The 23807-nt window shown below is 39.1% G+C and overlaps 4 protein-coding genes across 5 annotated transcripts in view; all 4 read right to left on the bottom strand.

Annotated features, from left to right (window-relative positions):
* The window catches only part of LOC103480621 (uncharacterized), an 18871-nt gene extending 13537 nt beyond the window's left edge, over nt 1–5334 (bottom strand). Inside the window, exons 1-7 of the mRNA XM_008435646.2 lie at nt 4274–5334; nt 3126–3266; nt 2812–2950; nt 2263–2446; nt 1609–1750; nt 854–991; nt 115–173 (exon numbers count right to left, since the gene is read on the bottom strand). Of these exons, the coding sequence (XP_008433868.2) occupies nt 115–173; nt 854–991; nt 1609–1750; nt 2263–2446; nt 2812–2950; nt 3126–3266; nt 4274–4422 (952 nt within the window). The 5' untranslated portion in view covers nt 4423–5334. The remainder of the gene's footprint in view (nt 1–114; nt 174–853; nt 992–1608; nt 1751–2262; nt 2447–2811; nt 2951–3125; nt 3267–4273) is intronic.
* Nucleotides 5335–6061: 727 nt separating this feature from the next.
* Nucleotides 6062–23807, bottom strand: part of LOC103480641 (serine/arginine repetitive matrix protein 2-like) — a 49341-nt gene continuing 31595 nt past the window's right edge. Inside the window, exons 17-21 of the mRNA XM_017310476.1 lie at nt 8328–9887; nt 8130–8235; nt 7535–7651; nt 7315–7436; nt 6062–7228 (exon numbers count right to left, since the gene is read on the bottom strand). Of these exons, the coding sequence (XP_017165965.1) occupies nt 7193–7228; nt 7315–7436; nt 7535–7651; nt 8130–8235; nt 8328–9887 (1941 nt within the window). The 3' untranslated portion in view covers nt 6062–7192. The remainder of the gene's footprint in view (nt 7229–7314; nt 7437–7534; nt 7652–8129; nt 8236–8327; nt 9888–23807) is intronic.
* On the bottom strand, nt 13049–21484 carry LOC108167210 (zinc finger protein 638-like). Of its 2 annotated transcripts, none has more exons than XM_017310478.1 (6): nt 17616–21484; nt 15934–15995; nt 14869–14907; nt 13666–13874; nt 13318–13592; nt 13049–13225 (listed from the first exon to the last, which is right to left on the bottom strand). In XM_017310478.1, exons 1-6 carry the CDS (start codon nt 19065–19067, stop codon nt 13145–13147), a joined length of 2118 nt encoding a protein of 705 aa, XP_017165967.1. In that variant the 5' UTR covers nt 19068–21484; the 3' UTR covers nt 13049–13144. The 2 variants fall into 2 exon arrangements, with proteins under 2 accessions (XP_017165967.1, XP_017165966.1); XM_017310477.1 differs by having other exon boundaries at nt 13083–13227; nt 13319–13592; nt 13666–13929.
* Nucleotides 22056–23800, bottom strand: LOC108167211 (matrin-3-like). The gene is made up of 3 exons (XM_017310479.1): nt 23152–23800; nt 22938–23059; nt 22056–22853 (listed from the first exon to the last, which is right to left on the bottom strand). Exons 1-3 carry the CDS (start codon nt 23285–23287, stop codon nt 22803–22805), a joined length of 309 nt encoding a protein of 102 aa, XP_017165968.1. The 5' UTR covers nt 23288–23800; the 3' UTR covers nt 22056–22802.

The raw sequence follows: 23807 nt of genomic DNA, 5'->3' as shown, positions 1-23807 counted from the left end.
GTGGACAGTTTGATTTCACAGAAGTTTGATTTACTTGGAGTTATATTGTGTTGTTTAAGTGTTCCCTTTATTTTTTTGAGCAGTGTATTTAAAACAAAAAAAAAATTTACTTACAGTTTCCAACGGTGACAGTAACACATCGGAGGTCAGAGTGGTAGGTATTGCTGTTGTAACTGTGGAAATAAACCAGTACAGAAGATTAAATCACATGTTCAGATGTCCTAAAAGAGACAAACCATGAATTTCTTTCTGACCATTTCCTAGATGTTGTTATTGGAAAGAGTACATTAAAACACACTGTCCAGACGTGGCCATTTCTGATTATTTCTGGGCATTTTTAGAAGTACAGTATTTTTGAACCAAAGCACTTCAGCACCAGTCAAAACTGATAAAACAAAGTATAAAAATAAGACGACAAAGCAAATCACACAGAAACAAACTAAGAATTTCATTCAAAACACAATAAAATGATGCAGTTAAAAAGATAAAATCAATCAGTGAAGAAAAGTGGTGTTAGGTTCTGGACTCTACAGGACTCAGACTTATAATCATTAACCTGTTGATCCACAATTCAGTCTTTAAGTATGCTGCCATTACCATCAGACTGATGTCCCTCAAAGCAACAGTTTGCTTTAAATTGTGTTTTCAGGTTGAAAATGTTAATTTATTCGTTGTTTCTGAAATTGAATCTCTTATTTGTCTTAACTGTCTTAACTCCTCTAAAAATTGAGCTTAAATTCACATAAATCTAGTTGATGATCACTTAACTCTTTGTTGTTGTTTAACAAATTCACATTTTTTCTGTCCATTTTGAAGTTGTGTGACGTCCATCCAACATTAAAGCAGCACTAACCTCGTCTCGACAACAAAGCAGATGGGGTGGCTCTGTCCACTTTCTGTTGCGGTTGGTGTCCATCTCAGGCTGAAGCTTCCCGATCCGGACGAACTCTTAGATACACTGTGAGGCCCGCTGAACAGCAGTCCAGTAACGCTTTAACAGGAAACGGATATTGCAGTCGTCATGCAAATATCAGTCGCACGTGAAAACAGCTGCACAATTATATAACCATGCATCTTTGAAAAGCAGAAGTGGAGCCTTCTGCACAACCAACAAGAATGCAGCAAGAGGTGTCTGGATGGTGAGTCAACAATAAAACATTTGTCTTTTCCAGCAGCCATTGTACAGCACATACAGCAGTAAAACTAGTTAACAGAAAAAAGTTGGAGCTCCGCTTGGGTTGCTAGGTGACAGGTAGTGCCCGCTGATTCGTGATGTTACATTCCTGGGGTTTTTGAAACGACTCATTTTCCAGACACCAAAAAAACAAACTTATTGCCAAAAAAACGGCTAATTGGGCTTTTTTAAGTGCTTGATCTGTTTTCAGAAGCAGTTGAGATTCAAAAACGAGCAAAATGTGTTAAAAGAGGAATTAACTTTTTCTTGGTTTGAAAAAAGCATCAAATAAATGTATTTTCTGTTCCTATGTTTATAGTTTGAGTTTTTAATGTTTGTGTTTGACAGTAATTTGCCAATCAAAATTGCTGAAGTTATGCATCTCTGCAGCAAAGGTCAAAAGGTGAAACCTGGGATATGGTTTCCTCACTTACTTGGAATGAGTTGCTTCTGCTCTGATGTTGATTTCCAGCACCTTATTGACTTGGACGAATTTCTGAGCTCTGTTGTCTGGGGTTGGAGGCAGAAATCTGGCCACATAGGAACCTTCTGCACAGGACGGCACCTCAGGAATCACTGAGGAGTTTTAGAAAAAATAGAAAACATGAAATAAATTAGTGCAGCAGACAAAATAATACTTTAGAAGAATCTTTCAAATGCTAATACAAGCACTAAATTTGGCATAGATGCTTATTAGATCTCAGATGGCCAGCACTTCCAAGATGGCTGCCACGTAGGGTATATAATTGTTATATTTTGTTATGAATATACACAAACTGGCCCAATATAGAGGTTTCCGGCTTCAAACTGTAGATTTTTGACCATTTGAAAACTAAATCTGGGACTCTAAAGTCCCAGATTTTGAATAAAGTTCAACAGTTTGACTCCAATTTTTCTGCATATCTTGGTTCAGAATGAAAATTTATGCTATTTTTGTGTATCGTCATGCATTTTGTAGCATTTATTAATCTAAACAAAACAATGGACAGACAGAATTTAGGTAATTAAAGATCAGAAACTGACTTTTATATAATCAACAAAGCCCTTTTGTACCTGTAGAAGAAGATGATCTAAATGTGGGGTCGTACCTTTCAAGGCAAACTGTAAAGGTATCTTGCTGATGGCGTCGCTGGTAGTTTTCACTTCCTGTGAGCCGCCGGTTTCAGTCAGAGTGATGGTCTGTCTGGGAAAATCTTCTACCACCAGCTGGACTGCATATCGAAGTTCAGAACTGGTGCTGCTTTCAGGGGAGCTGAATGTCAGAGAGCAGGACTGCAAAAAGACAGAAAAGAGACCAAAATATTCAAAATCACATGACAGGAAGTTAAATACTTGATTTAATTTACATCCAGTCTTTTAAATTACACTCGTGCTGATTATTTCTAGATTCAAATCTGACTCTGCAGAAGCAGAACTGAAATAAAACTGGAGATGGTAGAAGTAGATTTAGCACAATTAATGACAACCTAACAATCTATAGCTATGCTAAATAAAATATTTAGAGAAAACCAGATTTAATGACAGCAGTAAAACATTTCAGTGACTGCATAAATTAGAAATTGACAAACATATTTTGTGACTTTCTTGATCAATGAAATCAAGACAAATGATAAATTAGACAAACATTTCATACTTACTGAGGAGACATTGAGGACAGATGGAGGGTTACAGGGGTTGCACTCTGAATTTGTTTTGTTCCCATATCTGCATTTAACCTCGTCTCCGTCAGGGTCAAAGGCCAACAAGTTAATAGTTCTTGGGCAGTTTACAGGAACTCTGAAGGAACATAACAGAGGATTACAGCCGTAGTTGAACGATGCCCCGACGGGTATGAAGAGTCACATTTAATTAAATTCAATAAAACGTTGAAGTTTGCAATTTGAAGTCGACTTGATTAAAACATGGCAAAGATGCTAATGCTAACATTAGCATCTTTGCTAACAGTTACTACCTTAAAGCTGGGAGGATGGTGGTCTGTGGGGATGTGTTGGGTTTGCCGATGTCGGACCGGTTCCTCAGTTCCACAGCAGCCACAGCTCTCCAGTCTACAACACCGTTTAAAATGTAGTCTATCCAGTTTCCACCATCCATTCTGCAGTGGGAGTTTACGTAGAAGTACTCAAACTTTACAAATGATTTGATGTAATGTGCGTTTTCACATTTGTAAGGCCCAACAAGAAAAGGTTTATTTGTATTTCCAGGAGCTGATAAACCGGAGACACAAAGTAACTTTTGTCAGTTCACTTTTAATTGATGCGTGTTGGAGATGTGGCTGTGCTCTTGCGGGTCAGGTCCAGTGAAACAGTGTGCGTACCCTGCAATAATATCCTGCAGGCACTCCTGGAGTACTCTATCTATACTACAAATGTGTGTAAATTAATAAAAAGTAAGATGAAGCTGAATTAAGAACAGATTGTGTTCATCAGCCTGATGGCTGAAGGGTAGAAACTGTCCCTCAGCCTGGTGGTCTTGCTCTGGATGGTCCTCAGCCTCCTGCCTGAGGGGAGCAGCTGGAACAGCCTGTGCAGGATGGGTGGAGTCCTTCATGGTGAGGAACGCCCTCCTCCTGCATCGTGATGTGTAGAGGTCCGAGGTGGAGGAAAGGCTGCTCCCCACAGTCCTCTAAGCAGCAGAGCAGCTACCGTGCTACAGGGTGTTGCAGGTGCAGAGAATGTTCTCCACCGCATAGAGATAGAAGCTCCATATTTTTATTGTATTTAATCAAGTCTAGAGAACCACAAAGTGCTTCACACTACATTCAGTCACCCATTCACGCAAACTTTCCTACTTCGATGGTGGGAAGCTCCTGAAGTGACAGCTGACAAACTCCTACCACGACTGCCCATTAGGTATTTCAGCTTCCCAGGTTGTATTTTATTTTGAATATTTTACATGAGCTCTATATTGTATTTCTTCCAATTATTTGGACTTGTGTCCCTTAGAACAGGTGAATCCACGATATACAGTGTATATCATTGACATTTAAAGTCTAAAACGTAAAAATGCAAGTTTTACAGGTAAGTTCAACACTTAGCCAGTCACCCAATTGTCATTTTAAATGGTCATATTACATTTGGCAAGTAATTAAAATGGACTCACTTAGTCTGAAATCCAGTGTTGTTGGGAAGCTGATGAGTTATGACTCCTTCTGTCTGACACCATTCACCGTCGACTTTCTCCACTTTGGTTAATGGAAGCGTCTCAGTCCAAGACCCACAGTTACCTTCGCAGTACCAGGTGTACACCATTATCTGCTTACGTAACTGTGTGCATTCAACAAAATTCTGCTTGTAGCGAAGGATCACCTGTGAATTACAAAGATGTTAAGCAGCATTAAAGGCAGCCATAAGTTACAAAGTGCCCACTTACTGTTACATATCCGTTAGTTTGAGTTTCTCCTGGGTAGTAAGTCATCATAGTGCCAAGAAAATGTGAAGCTTGTGAACCGCTGACCAGCAGTGACAGCACCAAGAGAAACATGGTGACAGAGTGAGCGTCTCTACACGAATACTGAGAAAGAAACAAGTCAGGTGAATTTAGAAATCCGGTGAGCATTTACATAGTGATCCAGGAAGCTACTGTGCATGAGAAAATGTTCCACAATGGACTGGTGTTGAAAAATTCAAAGTGGAGAAATTTGGTAAACACGGAAGGGGAATCAACAGACTTCCTGGCAAACCTGTAATGAATGAACCTCATGTACTTTGATATGGTCAGTCAGGTTGGACGGGTTTGATGGCAGCCATTTTTAGATCTTTCATGGGACGTTTTCTTGAATAATTATAATCTGCATTTGCCTACTGTTGTACAACGCTCCATGCAAAACAGTCAAGTTACTTCCACAGAAAAACATCCCTGCAGAACAAACATCCCATCTTTATGCTTTGCAGCAGAAGCTTAATGAAGGTACAGTCAGTTTGGTGTAACACTAACAAACCCAATATTAGATCTTTGCACTTCCTCCACAGTCGTTACAGTGACAAGCTGGTTCAGCAGTTTTCACTGTCTTTGTTTTTAACAATCAGCCGGCACTTAAATGTCATTATACAGCAATAACTACCGTATTTCCCAGACTATAAGCCGCGACTTTTTTCCTAAGCTTTGAACCATGCGGCTTATAGCCGAGTGCGGCTTATATGTGGATTTTTCTTCAGCCACCAGGGGGCTCTTTAGCAGGAAGAGAATCATTGGAAGTCAAAATTGGAAATAAAAGAAATTGCCCATTAAAACTAAATTAGGTTTTAATAGGGAATTGAAATTTGAGAATGTTGTTGATCAGTTAAATAGCTTCGAGGGGAAAAAGAAGATTTTTCTTTTTTTTTTAAAATAATACTGGGATCATTGAGAATTTGAGGTATAGATATTAGGATCCAGTAGATGGCAGTAGTGCAACAATAATCGATGCAAGCTGCTGTTGAAATCTAAAGAACATCATTTTCATTTAGCACATGCTAGTAGCAGAGAGTAAGGAGATTTTTCTCTTCAAACTCATAATCAGTTCTGTTAAATCTAAACTTGGCAACTGCTCATTTTTCAACCATAATAAATGTGATATTCAATTGACCCGTTATGACTCAAATGTTGGGTGTCTGCCCCCCTCTGCTGCATCACTGTGGAAAACCTGGAGCGGCAGAGATGTCAGCGGCTTATAGTCCGGAAAATACGGTACTTCAATGTGTTTTCATAAAAACTGATAAAAACCAAAAGAATTATCAAGAGACAAAACTTACGCATGAACAAAGAGTGAAGAACACAAAACTATCTCAGGATCAAAACAGGTGTCATTTATCAGGCAGGTTTTCATGAGTCATTACAAAAATTCATGTGAAAACATGGATGAGACCATTACTTTCTTAAAATAAACACACAATTAAACCAGTCATTCATTGTCAAATATAAAAATTGTTTAATAAGTTCAGTACTGTTGTTCAGGCATTCAACACATCATTCACAAAACTCCAAACTACATTTTTCTTAGTTTTGAAGTTTTTATTTGAGTTAAGTTATGAAACAATAAACTTCTCAATAAATTTATAGATGACATTTCTGAAATGAACAGAGCTTAAATACAGAACCTGTGAAGAAAATATAAAGAAATGAAGGAGATTTTTTTTTTAAAAAAAGGATGGAAAGAACAAGGAAAGGATTTTGGAAAAACAGGAGAGTTCAGACACAACTAGCTAGCAGAAGCTACAAGCTACTACTAGCAAGTAGCGCCTAGAATCTATAATAGTTTATAGTTTGAAGCTAATAGCTAGATGCAACTATTAGCTACTAGGTAGTGGTAGACAGTAGCTTCTACTAGCTACTAGCTTGTTTGAAGCTAGTTGGTACTAGCTAGTAGTTACTAGCTTCTAGTTCGTACTAGTAGGTAGTTGGTACAGGCATCAAACAAGTACTAGATTCAAACAACCTACTAGTTACTACTAGCTAGTAGTTTCTGTACCAATTAGTGCAGAAGCCAGGAAACAAGAAAAGACAGGAAGAAAGAGATGTGGACAACACAGAAGGAGAAAGGAATGAAGGACAGAAAATAGAATGCATAGAAGGGAAAAACAAGAAAGATGACAATGGAAGAAAGACAGAAAATAGGGCACAGTGAGGGAAAGGAAAAAAACGTACAGCAGAACCAAAGACAAAACAAGAAAGGAAGGAAGGTCACAAAAAAAAGAAATAAGGGAGTAAGGCAAGAAGAAAGGACATTACATTTACAAAAAAGGGCTAAATAATATTATTCAAAGACTTTTCCACTTTCCCAGAACGAAAAGAAACTACGCTCGTTTCTTTTCTTCCCACTTAAACTTTAGAATATGTCTGTCAGTGTTTGCATCTAAAACTAAGAAAAGCACAAAAAAATCTAAAAGATTTAAGAAAAAAGATTTAAAAAATGTTCTCAACTGACTGATAGCATCATGGTGAATGATGAACACATGAAATGGGTGAAAGTCTCTGGTTTCTCCTCTTATAGAAAAATTAAGTGCAGTTGTGAATTGATCAGTCGGAACACATTGTCGTTGTTTATGAAGTTTTCAGTTTTAGCTTCTGGTAATGTTTCTGAGAAAGAAAAAAAGACAATGAGAAACCAAGAATGAGCCGATAATTAGTTTTATAAGTGTTTTTATTAGTGTGATTGTGCGTACCTGCAGGTTGCTGTAATGTTTCTGGCTGCTACAGTGGATTTTCTTGGCGGTGCTTTCGTTCAAATAAAAAATGGAGCACAAGTTACAGAAAAATCCAGACTTGGGAACCACAAATTCCTCACCTGGAAACAAACAGGAGAAAAAAAAAACATGACTATGAATTTCAATAGAATGAATTTCAATCGCTTTTATTTTTTCTCTAAATGTGTGAATTTGTCACCCAGAGGATTGCTGGGGTCAAATGGCGGCAGCTGGAAGTCCACAGGAACACTTGGAGACAGAGAACAGGATCGCTTTGCTTCGGGTTTGGTGAAATCTTTCTCCTGTTCATCAACAACTGAAGAAGAACAAAAACATTTTACAACTTTTCCTCGTTCGCCAAGAATTCAAATTAACTACTTTGCAAATAAATCTGTGCTGAAGTCCTTCCCATCCCATTTCTTGAGTTTTCTGACTTTACACATAATGAACAAAGCAGCTAAATGAAACGCCACAGCTAGAATATCCAAATCATAGTAAAACTGAACCGTTCTAAAATCTTGTGGCTGGAAAAAAATCCATGAAGCCATTAATTCACTTTATTTGAATATGTTTTTTCCAACTAGTTTGGTTCAAGTTTTGTCTAAAGTGAACATTAATCCAAATTTTAATAAACATTTAATAAATTCTGGCTTGGATTCTAATGCAAACTTATCAGTCACAGTTGAGAAAAGAAGCCAATAATCCCAACATCCAGGTTGTTTGTGTGGACTATCGGCCTGCAGAGCTTTCATTTGAAAGACGCCATCATTGCTTAATAACTATATAAAACAAACCTGTGTTGTCGTCATGTTTACGTTTAGAAGAGTTTGAAGTTTGTACGTTTTCTTCTTTGTCTTCTTTCTCGTCGTTTTTACCGGCTTCATCTGAATTCGACCAATCCTAAAATGAAACATTAACGGAGTTTAAAGCAATCATCTGAGCCGTTGGGTTTTATTTTGTTTACCGAATCAAAACTTTTAATACGTTTGTACCTTTAGACGGCCCACTGATTGCTCCCGAGTTCCCTGCTTTTCCCGTCGATCCTCTTCTGCCTCTTTAGGAGCAACAACCTCCCGAGTTTCTTCCTCTGTGATCTCTCTGTTGTAAGTCGCAGCAGCCGACACGTCTTTCTCTCCTCTCTCAGGTAGAATCACTGACTCATCAGTAGCTACTTCCATCAACTCTTTCCTCTCCTCTTCCTTCTTAAAGTCTATTTTTGACGTGCTCCTCTGTTTTTCTGCAGGTTGATCCTCTCTAGCGCCCCCTGCTTCATCATCCTCCCCTCCAATAGGATATTTTATCTGTGAGGAAACTGTGTTGTCATCTGCAGCCATTTCAATGTTTGTCTTACTTTCTTTCTGCAGACTGGATTCTACCGTCATGTTTTTCTCTTGATCTTCTAGAGAATCTACAATCTGATAAACAGGCTCTTTTTCTTCCTCAGTTTGTTTTTTACTAGTTTTACTGTCCTTCTTTGGTCTTCCTCTTCTTGGTTTCTGTGTAGTTGGTTGGTCATACTCAACATTGTCCAGTTCCTGATGAGTAGCGTCCGCCTCCCCAGTGTCACTCTTCTTTGTTGGTGCACTGTCCTTAAGAGGAACATCTTTTTTGGGAGTTTTCTCTTTTTCTTTGTCTTTTGAATCTCTGACTGGTGTGTGCCGCCTTCTTGTGGGGGTTTTGTCTTGCTTTGTTTTAGTACTTTCTTCAACTTTCTTTGCTGTGTTTTCTCTTCTTCCTCTAGTCGATCTCGTCACCGCTGGTTTTTTACTGGGACTTTCCTCTTCCACAGAGTCTAAAACTGTGAACACTTCCTCTTCTTTGTCATCAGATTTCTTAGGTTCTTCTACAGGAGGTGATGTCTTCTCATCTTTTTTGTTTCCCCTGGGTGTTCGTCTCCTACTACAACTCCTTGTGGTTGAGGGTTCTTGAACAGAATCGTCTTCAATGGAGTCCACAACTTTATAGACCATTTCCTCAAAATCCTCAAGACTCCCTGTCTCCGTCTTGCTGTCCTTTGTTCGTACTGCGGGCTTTGTTTTGTCCTGTTCCTTTGGTGATTTTTCTTTTTCACCTTTAGATGTTTTGCTTTTTGACTGACCTTGTCCAGTTGGTTTGAGATCTCTAGAGACGATTTTACTGTCTTTTGTTGCTCGTTCTGATTCCGTCTCAGTTTTTGTGGGTTGATCGTCCAATGAATCTATGACCTTGTAAGTCTCTTTATCTGTGGGTTCATCCTCTGCTTTAGGCAGAAGGTCTGTGGGAACTACAAGTTTCTGGTCTTTCAAAGTGTCTTTTCTGCCATTGTGGTCTTCGTTAGAGGTCTGACCAACCTCTCTGGAGGTTTCACAGACTCTCTTTGATAAAAGGATGTCATCTTTTTGTTTTACACTACTGCTATTTGGAGTCTGGTTGGTTTCTTCACTTGTCACTTGGTTTTTATCAGATGTATCTCTGACCGATGGCCCATCAGAACTCTGGGCTTCTTTAGTCTCACCCTTTTCAGAAACCTGCGTCGTTATGGGAACTTCTTTTCCATCATCAGCTGTGGCAGCCTGATCTTTAAGTGCACCGTCCTGCAGCTTGGTGGACTCATCTACTTCCATTTCCTGGCATTCATCTGATGGGCCGGTGTCATTATCAGCTCCCTGATGAGTGAGCTGGTCCTGCTCAGGTCCAGATATTTGGATTTCCGTTCTTCTGTCTTGATTGTCATCCTTGTTTTTCTGCTCATCAGGTTTTTCATTGACTGAATTAAGAACTTGTTTATTTTCATTACCCGCTGTCTCCTCTGTGCTGTTGCCATTTTTCTTATCCTTTGCTTGGGTTTTCTTCATCTTGTTGACAGATTCATCCTTCTTTGCAGAACAGCTCTCTGCTGACACATGGTGGTCAGACCTTGCCACTGCACCCTGTGTAGGTTTTACATCCTTTTTATGCACCGACTGAGTTTTTACAGATGATTTAGTGGCTGCTGCTGGTGAACTGACACTTCCACCCGCGGATGAGGGTTTTGATGACCGAACGGGAGTCTTACTCTGGTTTGACTGAGATTTCTGACCAGAGGAAGGTGGAGTTTTCACAAACCTTGAAAGTGAGGAGAAACTTTTAGTTCCCCTTGCAGACGTAGTTTTGGTTTCTGATTTCTTGGACTCGTGGAGGCTTTTTTGCTTGTTTGCTGATGACGATGTGGATCGAGAGGATGAGTTGCCTTTTGAAGATTTGGATGAGGAAGAGTTTGTAGACGTCTTTCTGGAAGCTGAGCTCTGCTTGTCTTTTGTCTCTCTGGATGTTGGCTTAGATGAGAAAGAGTGATCTTCTACAACCATGTCTTCAACGTCTTCATTAATTTCATCTACTGTTACAAAATCTCCAGAGTAAAAGTCAAGTTCGTCAAATTCTCCTAAAGAATGTAAAGTTTTGTCCTGGGTGGAGATAAAATGTCAGCCATACTTTAAAACCATTTGTGTACATTTTGTAATCAAAATGCAAGTAAGATATTGTTCTTATGTGCAAAACAGACTAAAAAAGGGAGAAAAAAAAATTTACATTTACTTTTGTGTGTGGTGGGTTTTTCTGTTTTGCATCCTCAGGAGTCATCTTGCTCTGCAAAACAAAAGTAAAACTGTTAAACAATTTTCCCTGATTAAAAAGCAACTTAACATGAGTTTAACAGTTGAGCTCTGAGTAAAAGTATTTATGAACCACCTTCAACACTTGATAGAGAATCGAGACTTATTTTGAAAGTCTAAATAAAGCCACCATTACCTCTTTGTTCCCGTTTTCAGATGCGGCTCCTTCAGTCAGTCTGTTCTTGTCAGTTCCTGCTGTTAAAGCCTTGAAGCCGTCGTCATCCACACGGGGAAGTTCAGCAGCATTTTTACCCGGATCACTGACGGATGTTATGGTGGAGGATTCAGCAGAAGCTTTTGCGAATGTTTGAGAAACTGAAGAACAAAAAAAACCCAACCATAATTAAAGATTTTCAAGGACCTGACTGAGTCCGATTCACACAAAATGTTACAACACACCAGAACAATTTTTTTGTTTTTTTAGTAGGAACTAACCTTGCTGTGTATCTGTCTTCCTTAGAGACCATTTCTGCTTTTCCACAGCTTCGGTTTTGGTTTTCCGATCTTCCACAGAAGTCGCTGTACTTTTCTGCTTCTCTGATGAAGCTTTTACAGATTTTTCTTCAGATTTCACAGGTTTTATTTTAAATTTAGCTTCAGATCTCATAGGTTTTTCTTCAGACTTTGCAGATTTCTCTTCAGTTTTTGCAGATTTCCTTCCAGCTTTGATGGTGGCTCTTAGTTTAGAAGTTGATGTTTTTCCTGCTGCGGTTTTGTTAGGCTGCTTTCTGACCCCTGAGGCTTTATTTGGTGCAGATTTGACACCGTCTCTCACAAGTTTTGAGTTTGTCACCAGTTTTTTAGCCTTATCAGCAGGGGGTCTCTTTCCTGCAATCTTGGATTTTGGGATCACTGAAGCCTTATTTTTCCATCCAACCGTCTTCCCAGTGCTTTTCGCATTCATTCTGGATTTGCTGACAGTTTTAGAAACCTTCTTTGTTGCGATGCCTTTTGCTTTGGAAACCAAGACTTTTGCTTTTGAGACAAATTTGCCTGCTGTGTTGTTTTTAGTCTCAGACGATGCGAGCTTTTTAACTTTCACAGTGATGTGGGATTTGGTATTTTCAGAACTGGAGACACCAGATTTTCTATGAAGAAAAAAGTCAATAAGGCGAAGAAATAGAAATGAAGCACCTTGGCAAACTGTTTAAGTTCTAATTTATTCTCATAATCTCCTTTTCTTTAAGCATTTCAAACTGGGTATCCTGAGGCATAACTTACTTCTGTGGAGCCGTCTTCTGCAGAGACTTCTTCAAAATGGTGCCCTATAAATAAACAATACGTTGTAAGTGAGCTGTTGATGGTGAAACATTAGTTCAGGTGCAGACAAAGTGAAGTACCAGTGGCTTGTCAACCGAGATGGGCAATCCCTTCACGTTGCATCTCGTCAAGCACTGCAGTTTCTTTGCGTCCTCTGCTTTCTCAAAAATCACACGTGCCTTGAGGAGAAAACGACAAAACAAAATGTACAGCCACAGCAAGGTGGATGGATGTTCTGGAGTGGCCCAGTCAAAGCCCAGACCTCACAGGAAGAGACTGAGCTTGAGCATCGCTCCGTAGTGGAACTACAACCAAAAAGGCATCTAATAAATATTGACTTGAGGGAAAATAATCTGTCATTTTAGGTTCAATATTTTTATTTGTCACTTTGTAAAAATGTTTTCACTTTAAGAAGGGATTTCTGTACATTGTTTTTTTGTCAAAAATAATTATTTTGTTGATTCCAATTGATTTTTCAAAGCAAAATAAATAAACAAAACACATACTTTTTATAGGCAGAGTACAACAAAATATGCAGATATACAGTAGATAAAGGAGAAAAGAAAATACCTACCTTCTTTGTTGATCTATACATAACTAGCGATTTTACTTTTCCAAATTTCTCCATGGATTCGACCATGTCGGTGTGCGAAAGAGAAGTAAAAACACCAGAGAAATTCACCATGAAGGGAGACATGGATCTACCAGGCTGAACCAGGAGAGGATAAACAAGTAAAATAAATTAATATACTGCTTAACGGATAAGAATAGCAGCCATATTGGCTAAATGAAACCAACCGCAGGCTTTGTTGAAGAGCTAGTCCCGCTCTTTGGGAGGCTGGACATGGCCTTGGATGATTTATGAGAAGAAGTCTTCTTCTCCGTCTTTGAGGATGACGAGGCAGCGGAGGATTTTAAATTCACCAGCTCAGCCAGTAAAACGGGAGCCAGAGTTTTAACCATGGCCTCCAGGTCGGACTGTTTGGACAGAGACTGAACAGCTAGAAAACAAAGAGACATTTTGTCAACTAAACGTTAAGGAGTTTACCAACTTCCTTAAATGCTAAAGATTAAAAATATTTGAGATTCAAACCTTTTTTCCCCAGGATTCTTTTAGCCAGCCTGTCGGCACTTCTGGACCTCCTGTGCCCTGACGCTGATCTCTCTCCTGATGACCGCCTTTCATGGCTTCTCCTCGGTGACGAGCGTCTCTCGTCGCTTCTTCTTGGAGACGATCGGCGCTCGTAGCTTCTCCTTGGTGACGACCGCTTGGCTTCCCTCCTCCTGGGAGAGGACAGTCTGTCGCAACTTCTTGAACGTGAGCGGTAGTGTGACGAAGTTTGGCGATCATAAGAATCAGAGCGGGGCCTAAAAGGAGGAATTAAAACATTTTAATACCATAAAATTCTGTTTGCATCTTGAAAAGAAGTTTTTTTCACACCTGTAAGTGTGTTTGGAGGTGTGCGGCGACCGTGATCTGCTTCTCCGCCTCTCTCTTCTACTTTCAGAGCCATGATGGTGGAGTGGACTCTGAGATCTTGCGGGGCTAAATCTTCTGTCCCGTTTTTCCTTTCTGTCCTCTGACCCACGTCGGCGGTGAGGAGCAGGCAAACGCGATACGTTCTTTTGAAACGATGTCTGTTGGCGGTTCTGCAAATTATGGCCAGGAGTTGCGTGTTTAGGATGGAAATCTAAAGTCGAAGCACTAAAAAAAATAAAGACGGATTAAAGTAGTTACAGCAAAACCTTGGAAACAGCACGATAAGACGACATAAAAATAAACCTACCACATTGACTTCTTTGCAAAAGTGCAAACAGTCTGCAGTTACGTATCAGACAGCGTCAGCTGTGGCAGTAAAGTTGTAAAAGAGTATTGAATTTATTGAAAATTAAATCTTTCTTTAGGATAATACTGACCTCTTAAGATCAAAGTATTGTGGTCCAAACTTTAATCTTTTGACATCTGAAAACAATCTTCAAACATATTTATTTATTGCTCCTGACAGATCTATGGATGAATTTCATCCAGTGAGTCTTCTGGACAAACACTTACTGATGATGGAATGATTTCAATAATTCATGTCCACAAATGCCAACAAAGCATAAAATAAGTTAAATCTACCTTGATCACGAACATGAAGACTCACTCTGGATAAAACAGATTTGTTTGATCTGTTATGAGAAATGTAACTGTTTGTTATGTTTCCAGATGTTAAAAACTCTAGTTTTGACTACTTTAATGTTAAGATGTCATAATGAAAGTTATGAGCTTCTTTTGGTTGGGGTGTTTCATGTAAAAGAGGTTGTTTTTTTTTGTTTGATTGGTATACGTTGCTGGTTTATTATACTTTTGTTGAATTAATTTTAATTTTGACATTAAATGTATACACACCATAGTTTGGATTGTTGAAAAAATAAAACTGTTTTTATGCCACAAATAAAGTTCTTTTGTTTTAAAATGATGGTCCCAGTTTGGTCCGTCGTGCCATCAGATAAAAGGTCTTTCCAATCCAAGGTAATAGTCGATCTCTTTCCCTTCACTTCCCCTCCAACACAAACAGCAACATGCAAATATACACCAATATATATGCATCATGCATCCCTAATAACTATGAATGCAGTCCAGGTGAAAGGTCAGAGTTACCTCAAAAACTCTGGAGTCCTCCCGTCCCACTCAGGGTATCTGTGGAAAATCAAACATACCAATTAAAATCAAAACTTCTGGGATTTGTTTGTGGGCAATAACAGGGAAAAAACAGCCCTGCAGAAGAACAATGGATGTGATCCAACATATAACATCACGTTTGCGATCAAATCATTTTTAAAATGGACCATGAGAGACTGAAACACGACTGGCTGGAGTCTGCACACCAATCCTGGAGCGATATACATTGCACAATGCATTTTCCTTGACACTGATTGGCTGTTGGCCTTAAAAGTGGATTTTCTGCAGTAGTGCCAAGATGGCTTCCTCTATATTACTGCATAATAGGGTATTTTTGGTGATTTATTTGGCAGTTATCAATTTTAGAGGAGATTTCAAGCATTTGCAGATTTTATCTATTCACAGGTGGCTGTGGTACCTAACCAAAACGAATACCAGGAGTCCACTGCTCTTGTTCTTGGTGTGTCTGTTTTGAACTTATATCCGACTTATATCAATCAGACCACAATGAATTGTTCTGTTTATCTAAAAAGTTTGGTTTTCCCAAATTTAGTGTTTTACCATCCTGTAGGAAGATGTTCACAGTAAAACAGAGACTGTACTGGGTGCTGTAGGTTCTGGTCTGCCTGGCAGGTTCTGGTCTGCCTGTGTTATTTGAGAATATCTCCAGGATAGAGAATGCTAGTCAAACCATTTTTTTAAAAATTCAAAGACTCAACTTTATGACTGACAATAACATTTTATACAACGTCATCATCATTGGATGGTCTTGTAAAATATGTCAGAACCACACAGACATATTTCAGAAACCAAATTATTGACTTGTAAGACTAACCAAACATGCTAACATTTAGCTAGCACTTCAACAAACATCAATAGTAAGACATGAGTTATGTCAACTCAGACATAGCCTGAAAGACAAAATATCATCCAAACATTATAGTAGGGTTCTTGACCCAGCTGATCCTGTCTTACAACACCCAAAAGTTCATTGTGGAGTGTGTCAAGCAAGACACAAAAAGAAATTAAAAAGATCAGACTAACCTGTTCCTTAGCAGTGTGGTGTTCTCAAGATGAAGACCAGTATTCTGGTGGGAGAGCCAGTCCTAATCACAACAAACAAATGTTTTAAATACCATACTTGTTAGCATATCCTAAAGCAGTGTTTCTCAATACCGCGCATCAGGGGTCACTACCCTGAATATTTTAGATGTGATTTGAGTGACTGCATGACCTCCTCTGCATGTCATCAAGTCCTGTTAATCACCCACCTGTTCAAGTCAAGTGTGTAGCACAAGGAAAATACCAAAAACATGCTGGTCCTTGACGACCAGAAATGAGAAGTAAAGCCCTAAAGTAAGTCGGTGAAATCTTTAAAAAGAAATGTTCACACATCTCTGGAACCTCAAATGTTTCGCTTAATTACAAAACATTAAGCAACCAATTAACTAAACAGCTGTTTGCAATAAAAGAAAAAGAAATGCTAGCAAAATTCTGAAGGACCTGTAACCTACAAAACCTAAACATAATCATATTACATTTGATCTTGAACGTAGCAATTTACAAATCTTGGTTAAAATAACCAATGTCTTCAACATTTTCACAAAGTAAGCAAAAACTTGATAAACTCCTTAAAGGGCTTGGGCAACTCCGGTGTCCATATCTTTGGTCTTCATCAGAATTGGACGTTCCTGAAGGGTCACCTGGAAGGTGGTCCGCATCATGTCAGGACAAACATTCCAAGAGGGGAAATTATAGCTGAAGAAAGAGATGGCTGTGGACCAGAAGGGGGGGAAACCATTCCATCGTCCATAGCCATTGGCCCTGGAATGGCGGCGAGTGCCTCTCTCCAACAGACATTGGGCGAGAGGCTAGTAAACAGCATGTCAATCGCAGGGCAACACAGACATACACTGGAAAAACATTCATAGACACACTCATAACTAAGGGCAATTTAGAGAGACCAATTAACCTTAGCAACTTTTTGGACTGTGGGAAACCTGGAGAGAATGCACACATGCACAAGGAAAACATGCTAAGTCCATGCAGAAAGACCCGAGGCCAGGATTTAAACACAGGGCTTTCTCGCTGCAAGGCTCAGCAATATTTATATTTCAAAAATACAAACTTTAAATGGAACAAAAAGTTTTGTTTTAAAAACATGTCCTCTTAACTCCGACATCAGAAGTTATAGATGGTTCCAACGAAAATGTATCCTCTTACCTCCTTCGGCAATAAACTCAAAACATCTGGTCAAGTCCCAATGATCTGTCGGCTAGTCCAGATTGTTTTTGTTCATGTCCATAAAGTCGCTCGTTTCCATTTTGGTCAGCTGAATCACAGCTTGGTTCCACATCCTTTCATATACAGTTTCGAAACAATCATGGCTAATCCAGTAACATCCATGTTATCCTAAATAAATCTTTATAAGTCCAATTAAGAAGGGATTTTCTGATGAGTGTCAGTTCATCAAATTACTTCAAAATCGCAAAGTTCAACAACTTTGAATTACAAAATAGTTCAGAACCATCAAAGGTAGAAACATTTTGGTACACAACCCTAAGTTTTGAATGCATTATTGTTAGAAGTCTAGGTTAAACAATAATCTACGCCTTTCCTTAAAATAAGCTTCTCATCATGTCAAACAAAAAATCATCACGAATATGTCCAAAACACACCAACCATATCCTACTTGCTACGGGAGAATTCTGCAACCATCTACTCACCTTCAAATTGGTACATTGTTTAATACAAAGAGAACAGGTATGAGGAAAAAGTCTTGGTATTGCTGCAGAGCAGTCTTCCATCAGGGCTAGCGGCGGCAGATGGTTTGGTGGCCCAGCACGAGTCATGGCATCCATCGTGCTTGGCCCTGGATTAGGTGGAGCAGGATGCATGTGTTGTAGAAGTGGTGGTGGCTTTGTCGCAGACTGTGGAGGTCCCTGGTGCCTCTGGAGCCGTTGCTTCGGTCCACCCTTGGTCTTATTCTTCATCTCCAAATCAGGAGCTTTTGAGGCTTGCCCTGTAGATTTGCGCTGATTGTCATCGTGACTCTGGACATTGCTGCCAATAAGCACGAGCCCAGGGCGCCCAGGATGAACTCCGCGAATCAAATTCGAGGGTGGTTTGGACAGCTGGGTTTCAGAGGCTGCCTGGTGAGCTGGTCCTGGGTTCTTGGGTGGAACTTCAGGCATGAGTTGTCTTAAATCTGTGTCCTTGTTCAGTTGTCCGAAAGAGGACAACTCTGATTTTGAGGAATGTCCATAGTCAATCACTTTGCTTTGTTTGACGACCGTCAAAGTTACTTGATCTGGATCCAACACTGGCCCTCTGGAGGTAATCAACTCGTCCATTTCACCCATACTCCTCATGGGTTGAGCTTCATTGTAGGATGTTGAGTGAACTGAAGTTGGCGCTCTCGTCTCCTTCTCCAGGCGGATTTGCCTTAAGATGAAAGGCAGGTTGTCAGGGGTGATCTGGTGTTCAGGGTATGACGTTAGGCAGTGAAGGTCTTCCCTCAGAAGCCCAAACTGCTGGAGGATGTCCGTGGCCGATTCTGAAGTGTATGTGGAGTGAATGGACTCCCAAGGAGGCGCAGATTTGTCAGACATACAAGTGTCATAATTACCCAAACCAACAAAGGACTGCTTCCCACCTTCACCACTGCCTAGGAAGGTGGGTGGAGCAGAAGGATACATTTTTGACGACTCTTCCACTGAGGTCCAGTTCAAGGAGGTGCCGTTTCTCTCGGCAGTGAAGGGGCTGTTCACTTGAGCAGCAGGAGGTGCCAAATATGACTGCATCCCAGTGTTTGTGGATGGAAACGTGTCTCTTTGAACATTGGTAAATTGGGTGTTTTGGCTTGCAGAATTTTGCATAGCCTCCTCCCTGGCTCTGCTGATGTTCAATTCCAAACATTGGTCTATGTCCTTGTCTACTGGTACCGTACTTCTCTCAGGTCTGTAGTTTATTGGCAAACTTAGAAGGGACGGGATAGGTCCTCCAGATGGTCCACAGTTGATGGCAGTAGATCCAGAAGAGCTGGAATTGGAACCAGCGCAAGGGTGAGGTGGTGGCCTCAGAGGGTTCATCTCCATTTGTCCAGCAGGCTGTACATATGGTCCTTGGGGTCGAATCCTCTTACCAGGGTTGAAAGGATTATAGACGGGATGAGACATGGTGTCAGCGGTCTTCAGAAAATTCAGGAGACCGATGCGCGCAGCAGTCGGCGAAGGTGGTTTTAAGTTCAGAGCAGGTGCGTTGGGAGTTTGTCGTTCAGGTCACAGGACAGCCGCAGACCAGGAGGACATTGTTCATAGATCCAGCTGACCCAACTGGAAAGATGGAGCCTGCCCTCTGGGCAGTGGCAAGCTCCCGGGAAGCCCGCCAACATGGGGGCTTCTTCGGTGCCCAGGAGCACAACACGGGCTGCAATTCTACAAAAGCAAAGAAAAGCTGAAAAGTTTAAAGGAACAGAGAATGGGGTTAGAGACTGGGGCTAGACTTTAGCTTGGTGGATGAATGAAATCCAACAATTGGAAGTTCCCTGCCCATTAGCCAACTCTTCTGTTAGCTAGGCAGATGTCTTAAAAAATTCAGGTGTTCATAAGTGACAAAGAATAAAAGGCCAAAGTTTCTGTTATTTAAGAATGAATAGAGGAAACACTGTCACTGGAATTAATATATCCCTAGAATTTGTTTGTTTTGATTTTGGTGTATTTGCTTAAGCAACTAAAAAAGTCTTTTAGCCACAGCTTTTTCATTTTAGATGGCTGTATCTGTTGGAGCCTTCTGGTTTACTACAATGACCATAATTTTTATGATGCAATCAGTTTTAAGAGAATAAAATTATATATTTGTCTTGACAAGTCCTAAAACTCAAACGATCTGTAACAGAGCTTACTGGCTGGTAATGCGTCTAATAAAGACCTGGAGCCTAGAGTACAATGGTTGCATTTTAAAATATGTTAATCTCAACAAATGCATGGATAAAACATTTGCTTCTCCTTTTTTAATGGCACGTTTTTTTAATTAATGAGAAGTAAAACAATATGATGCATAATTGTGTGATTGTCAATATTTTGCCATTTTATTTATTTCAGACAATAGAAAGTAAATAAAATAAGACAAATATGTCAAAATTTTGCCCTTACTGAACAGTATTTTTATTATTTATTTTGTTTTCATAATTTATCTTTGCATGAGCCTATTTGTTGTTATTGCCTGCGACTTTTCTGCAGTTGGGCAGAAATTGCCCCATTGTGGAAATTTAAAATAAAAATTAAATATATTTTTATTCTATTCTAAATATTTTTCTGGGTTTTAACACACATGTATCTGATTTAAGAGTTTCCAACAACCCGACTTTCCTGTGTGAAGACATCATTTTTATTGTGCAAGCAAAAAAAATCATAAGTAGAGACCATATTTACTATTTACTATTTATCTATTTGCATGATTAAACAGGGGCTTGTCATTCCTCAATGTGTAACCATTAGCATGTGATTTGAATGTACACAGGAATGATTTTGTGGGTGATGCTGGAAAAGAAGCATCTTTGTATTGGATCATGTGTCATAACTGGAGCGTGTTTTTCAGATTTTTCTGCATAACAGCCGTACACCCACAGATTATACACCATACAAAGTGAATGTGACTGGGATCAGTACACAAAAACTAAGCAAATTAAATCAAAAGCAAACATTTAAGAGTTTCCCAGTTTAAGAATTAATAAGTACTGATTTCTTGGTGGCTGCTACATGTCTTTTATATAAACTATGACCATCTTTACAACTATAATCAAGAAAAAAAGTTAAGGAAAATAAAATAAGAGGTTTTTTTTGGAGTGGGGGAAGAGGGGGAGTAGAAGCAGGAGGAGAAGAAAGACGAGTTAGTAAGGTTATAGTCTGTATTAATTATATCTTAAATAATCTCCCAGTCCGTTGTGGTCTTTCTGGTCAGGGGTCAGTCAGAACAGCCAGTGTTGTGGTCAGCGAGGAGATGATTCTTCGGGTGGAAAACAGAAAAATCCGGTATAAACTCTTACACAGCTCCATCCAAACAGTCTTCATGACAGTAGGGAGTTGTTACAGAGCTGCACGACAAACGGGGGGGAAAGGAAACCGAGGTATAATGGGGCTGTGCTAGCCTCATTTGACCTGGAAAACCGTATCTGCAGCATAAACAATTCTCACGCAAACAGTGAAATCACAGAATATAGTAAAACATTTGTTAAATAAATATCGAGACGCATCCTTAAATATGTCATATCGCAATAACATCTCATCATTTTTCATTCTGCTCCGTCCGCAGTCGATAAATGTTACAAATTCATCATTTTACATGAAGCAACGTTGATGCTAATATTTCCCTCGGCTACAGGAGAACACAACACAAACGGTCAATATGAAACCCGAAAGCAGCGACTTCTCATCATTCGGCATTTTTTACATTCACTTCAGTTACATACCACTCGGTAAAAGTGTTAAAAGTCCACTTATCACGAACTCAAACAGCTCCACGGGTCGATTAAAGATTTATTTTTAGCCTCTTGCATTTTTGTTTCGTTGTTTGGCATCGGTGAACGGATATGACCTTTAAGTGTTTCCGGTTTGAGAAACTTCAGTTTAAAAGCACGAAAGCGAAGAACCAGTGAAGGGGTCCGCACCATTTTCACGACAGCGTATGACGGAAAACCACCTTTACAATCATAAGATATTTTAGCCCCAAGTACTAACTAAAACTTTATAACTTTACATGACTTATACATATAAGCTGCAGAAAATTTGTCATTTAGTGCCTTAAGACAAAAAGCATTTCTAAACCTAATAACAAAAAGTACTCAATGCAATTCTTCCAATAAAAAACAGAAATTTGCATTTGTTTTAAAATTAAGCTTAAAAACTATATTTAAAAAAACGTTAAATGACTATCATTTTTTTCATTTAAAAGAAATACTTGATTTAGAAACGAAATTCAGATCTAATTATTCCAGTCAGATGTTGCTGTTTAAGTTTTAATTAAGGCCTTTGAAGCAAGAAAAAGGAGTTAAATTTTAATATGAACAAGAAAAAATGTGCCGGTTAAAAAGGGGCAAAAAAAAGAAGTAAAACATAAAGAAAGGCTCATATGTGTGGTACATATAGGCTACCAAAAAAAAAACCCAGTGATGTTTTCATTCATTTTTAATCATCTCAGTCATCAGAAGTCACAACAGAAAGGGATTCAAAATGACTCGATCCTTATTCATTCACACACAGACTAAAATTAACTGTCAAATCAGATAATTACACTTTATGAATTTCTTTACATGTGACAATAAGTTCTCATTGTATTTTTTAAATAAATGTACAGAAATAAAACAACACATTGGACCCTTGTTTAAAGAGAAAAGTCACAACATAAACAAAATCTGAGTCTCAGAACCACAAAACTAAACGCAGAACAGCAGCTTCCACTAGTCAGGAACGGTTAGTAAGTCACGTTTAAATAAAACTGAACTCAACTTTGCATCAAACTGATGCACTATGCTGTGACACTGAGTGACAAATTAATGTGTTAATGGTAACGCAACATTTTGATTTGTAAAATAAATCTATCATTTGAACAGTCCACACTAATAAACAGTATTTCATTTATTGGCTGTTTATCTCAAAATTTATTGAGTCAGCAATAACTTTTAGTTGTTTTTCTTCCTAAATAAGTTAGGAGCAAACTACTCCAAAATACGTATATTTGCCACTTTTATCTGAGGAATATATAACTTATGTATAAAGAAGGCATAAAAAACTGATGAAATACTGAAAGGGTTAAGAAAGATAAAGAAACAAAAAGTTACAGTCCAGTCCATCATGGTGCTGGAAAGCTTCGGTGGTTCCTCATGTTCCAGGAAAACGATCTACAGTTTAAGCTGATCAGTCCGAGAGCGAGCCTTGGACATTTTGTTGAAGTCTCTGGTAATAGTTCTGAGGAAGAGGAACGGAAGACAATGAAAGACCAAGACGGAGTAAAGGTTTTGTGTTCTGGACTCTGAGCATGTCTGTGCGTACCTTCAGGTTGTCGTAGTGCTCCTGGCTGCTGCAGTGGATTTCCTTGGCCGTTTCCTCGTTTAAGTAAAAAACAGAACACAAACTGCAGAAAAACCCAGACGTGGGATTCACAAATTCCTTACCTGGGCGGGGGAAAGGGAGAAAACAGGAAATGATTCCCTTCCATTTTGCATCATTTCTCTAGTTTTGTTTTTCTAATGTGTGCGTTTCTCACCCAGAGGGTTTTTGGGATTAAACGGCGGCAGCTGCAGGTTCACAGAGACGCTCGGAGACTGGGAGCGAGACCGTTTTGCTTCGGGTCCAGTCGACTTCTGCTTCCGTTTATCCACAGCTAGAAAAACACAGATCATGATTACAAGGTGAGGTCTTCTCCAGTTTCTTACCTCAGATTTAAAATTTAAGCAGTAAAACCTGTCTTGCAGTTTGGGATCAGCTGAAACTGAACATCAACTGGATTAGGGTAAAATATTAAAAACGTATATTTGCTGGTAATATGACAGGCAGGCCGTAACTACTCATCCATATTGGCTTTTTTACAAACCTGCTGAAGCTGCTCACAATTATTTTTTAAAGTTTCTTATTGTGAATACATTGCCATTTTGATTAATCGCAATTAATTACATTTTAATCAAAAAACATGTAATTGACAGAATAAGCAATATTTTCAACTCAATTCTGCTAAATTATTAAAAAATAGACATATGAGCTCAACAATAAAGACATTTGTAATCTATTATTAAGGTGATTCAATAATTAGATTTGTACGAAGTGCTATTATACATATTCAGTTTACAAGTGTTTCAGCAACCCCTGATTATTCATGGATCTTCTTTGAAAAAAATCCTTCTTTAGAAATGTGGATGTCGACCT

Source organism: Poecilia reticulata, linkage group LG18, assembly GCF_000633615.1.
Source record: "Poecilia reticulata strain Guanapo linkage group LG18, Guppy_female_1.0+MT, whole genome shotgun sequence".
Lineage (NCBI taxonomy): Eukaryota > Metazoa > Chordata > Actinopteri > Cyprinodontiformes > Poeciliidae > Poecilia > Poecilia reticulata.
Note: the sequence above shows the minus strand (reverse complement) of the source record. Positions and strands in the feature narration are given on the sequence as shown.

What these genes read in the sequence shown, in the direction of transcription:
- LOC108167210 (XM_017310477.1), bottom strand. Translation starts at nt 19,067, where the DNA reads ATGTCTCATCCCGTCTATAATCCTTTCAACCCTGGTAAGAGGATTCGA. An exon ending in ACCACACTGCTAAGGAACAG is followed by an intron (nt 14,908 to 15,933) that starts GTTAGTCTGATC and finishes GATTTTCCACAG; the next exon opens with ATACCCTGAGTGGGACGGGA. An exon ending in AGGACTCCAGAGTTTTTGAG is followed by an intron (nt 13,930 to 14,868) that starts GTAACTCTGACC and finishes TATTTTTTTTAG; the next exon opens with TGCTTCGACTTTAGATTTCC.
- LOC108167211 (XM_017310479.1), bottom strand. Translation starts at nt 23,287, where the DNA reads ATGATCTGTGTTTTTCTAGCTGTGGATAAACGGAAGCAGAAGTCGACT. An exon ending in TAATCCCAAAAACCCTCTGG is followed by an intron (nt 23,060 to 23,151) that starts GTGAGAAACGCA and finishes TCCCCCGCCCAG; the next exon opens with GTAAGGAATTTGTGAATCCC. An exon ending in AGCACTACGACAACCTGAAG is followed by an intron (nt 22,854 to 22,937) that starts GTACGCACAGAC and finishes CCTCTTCCTCAG; the next exon opens with AACTATTACCAGAGACTTCA.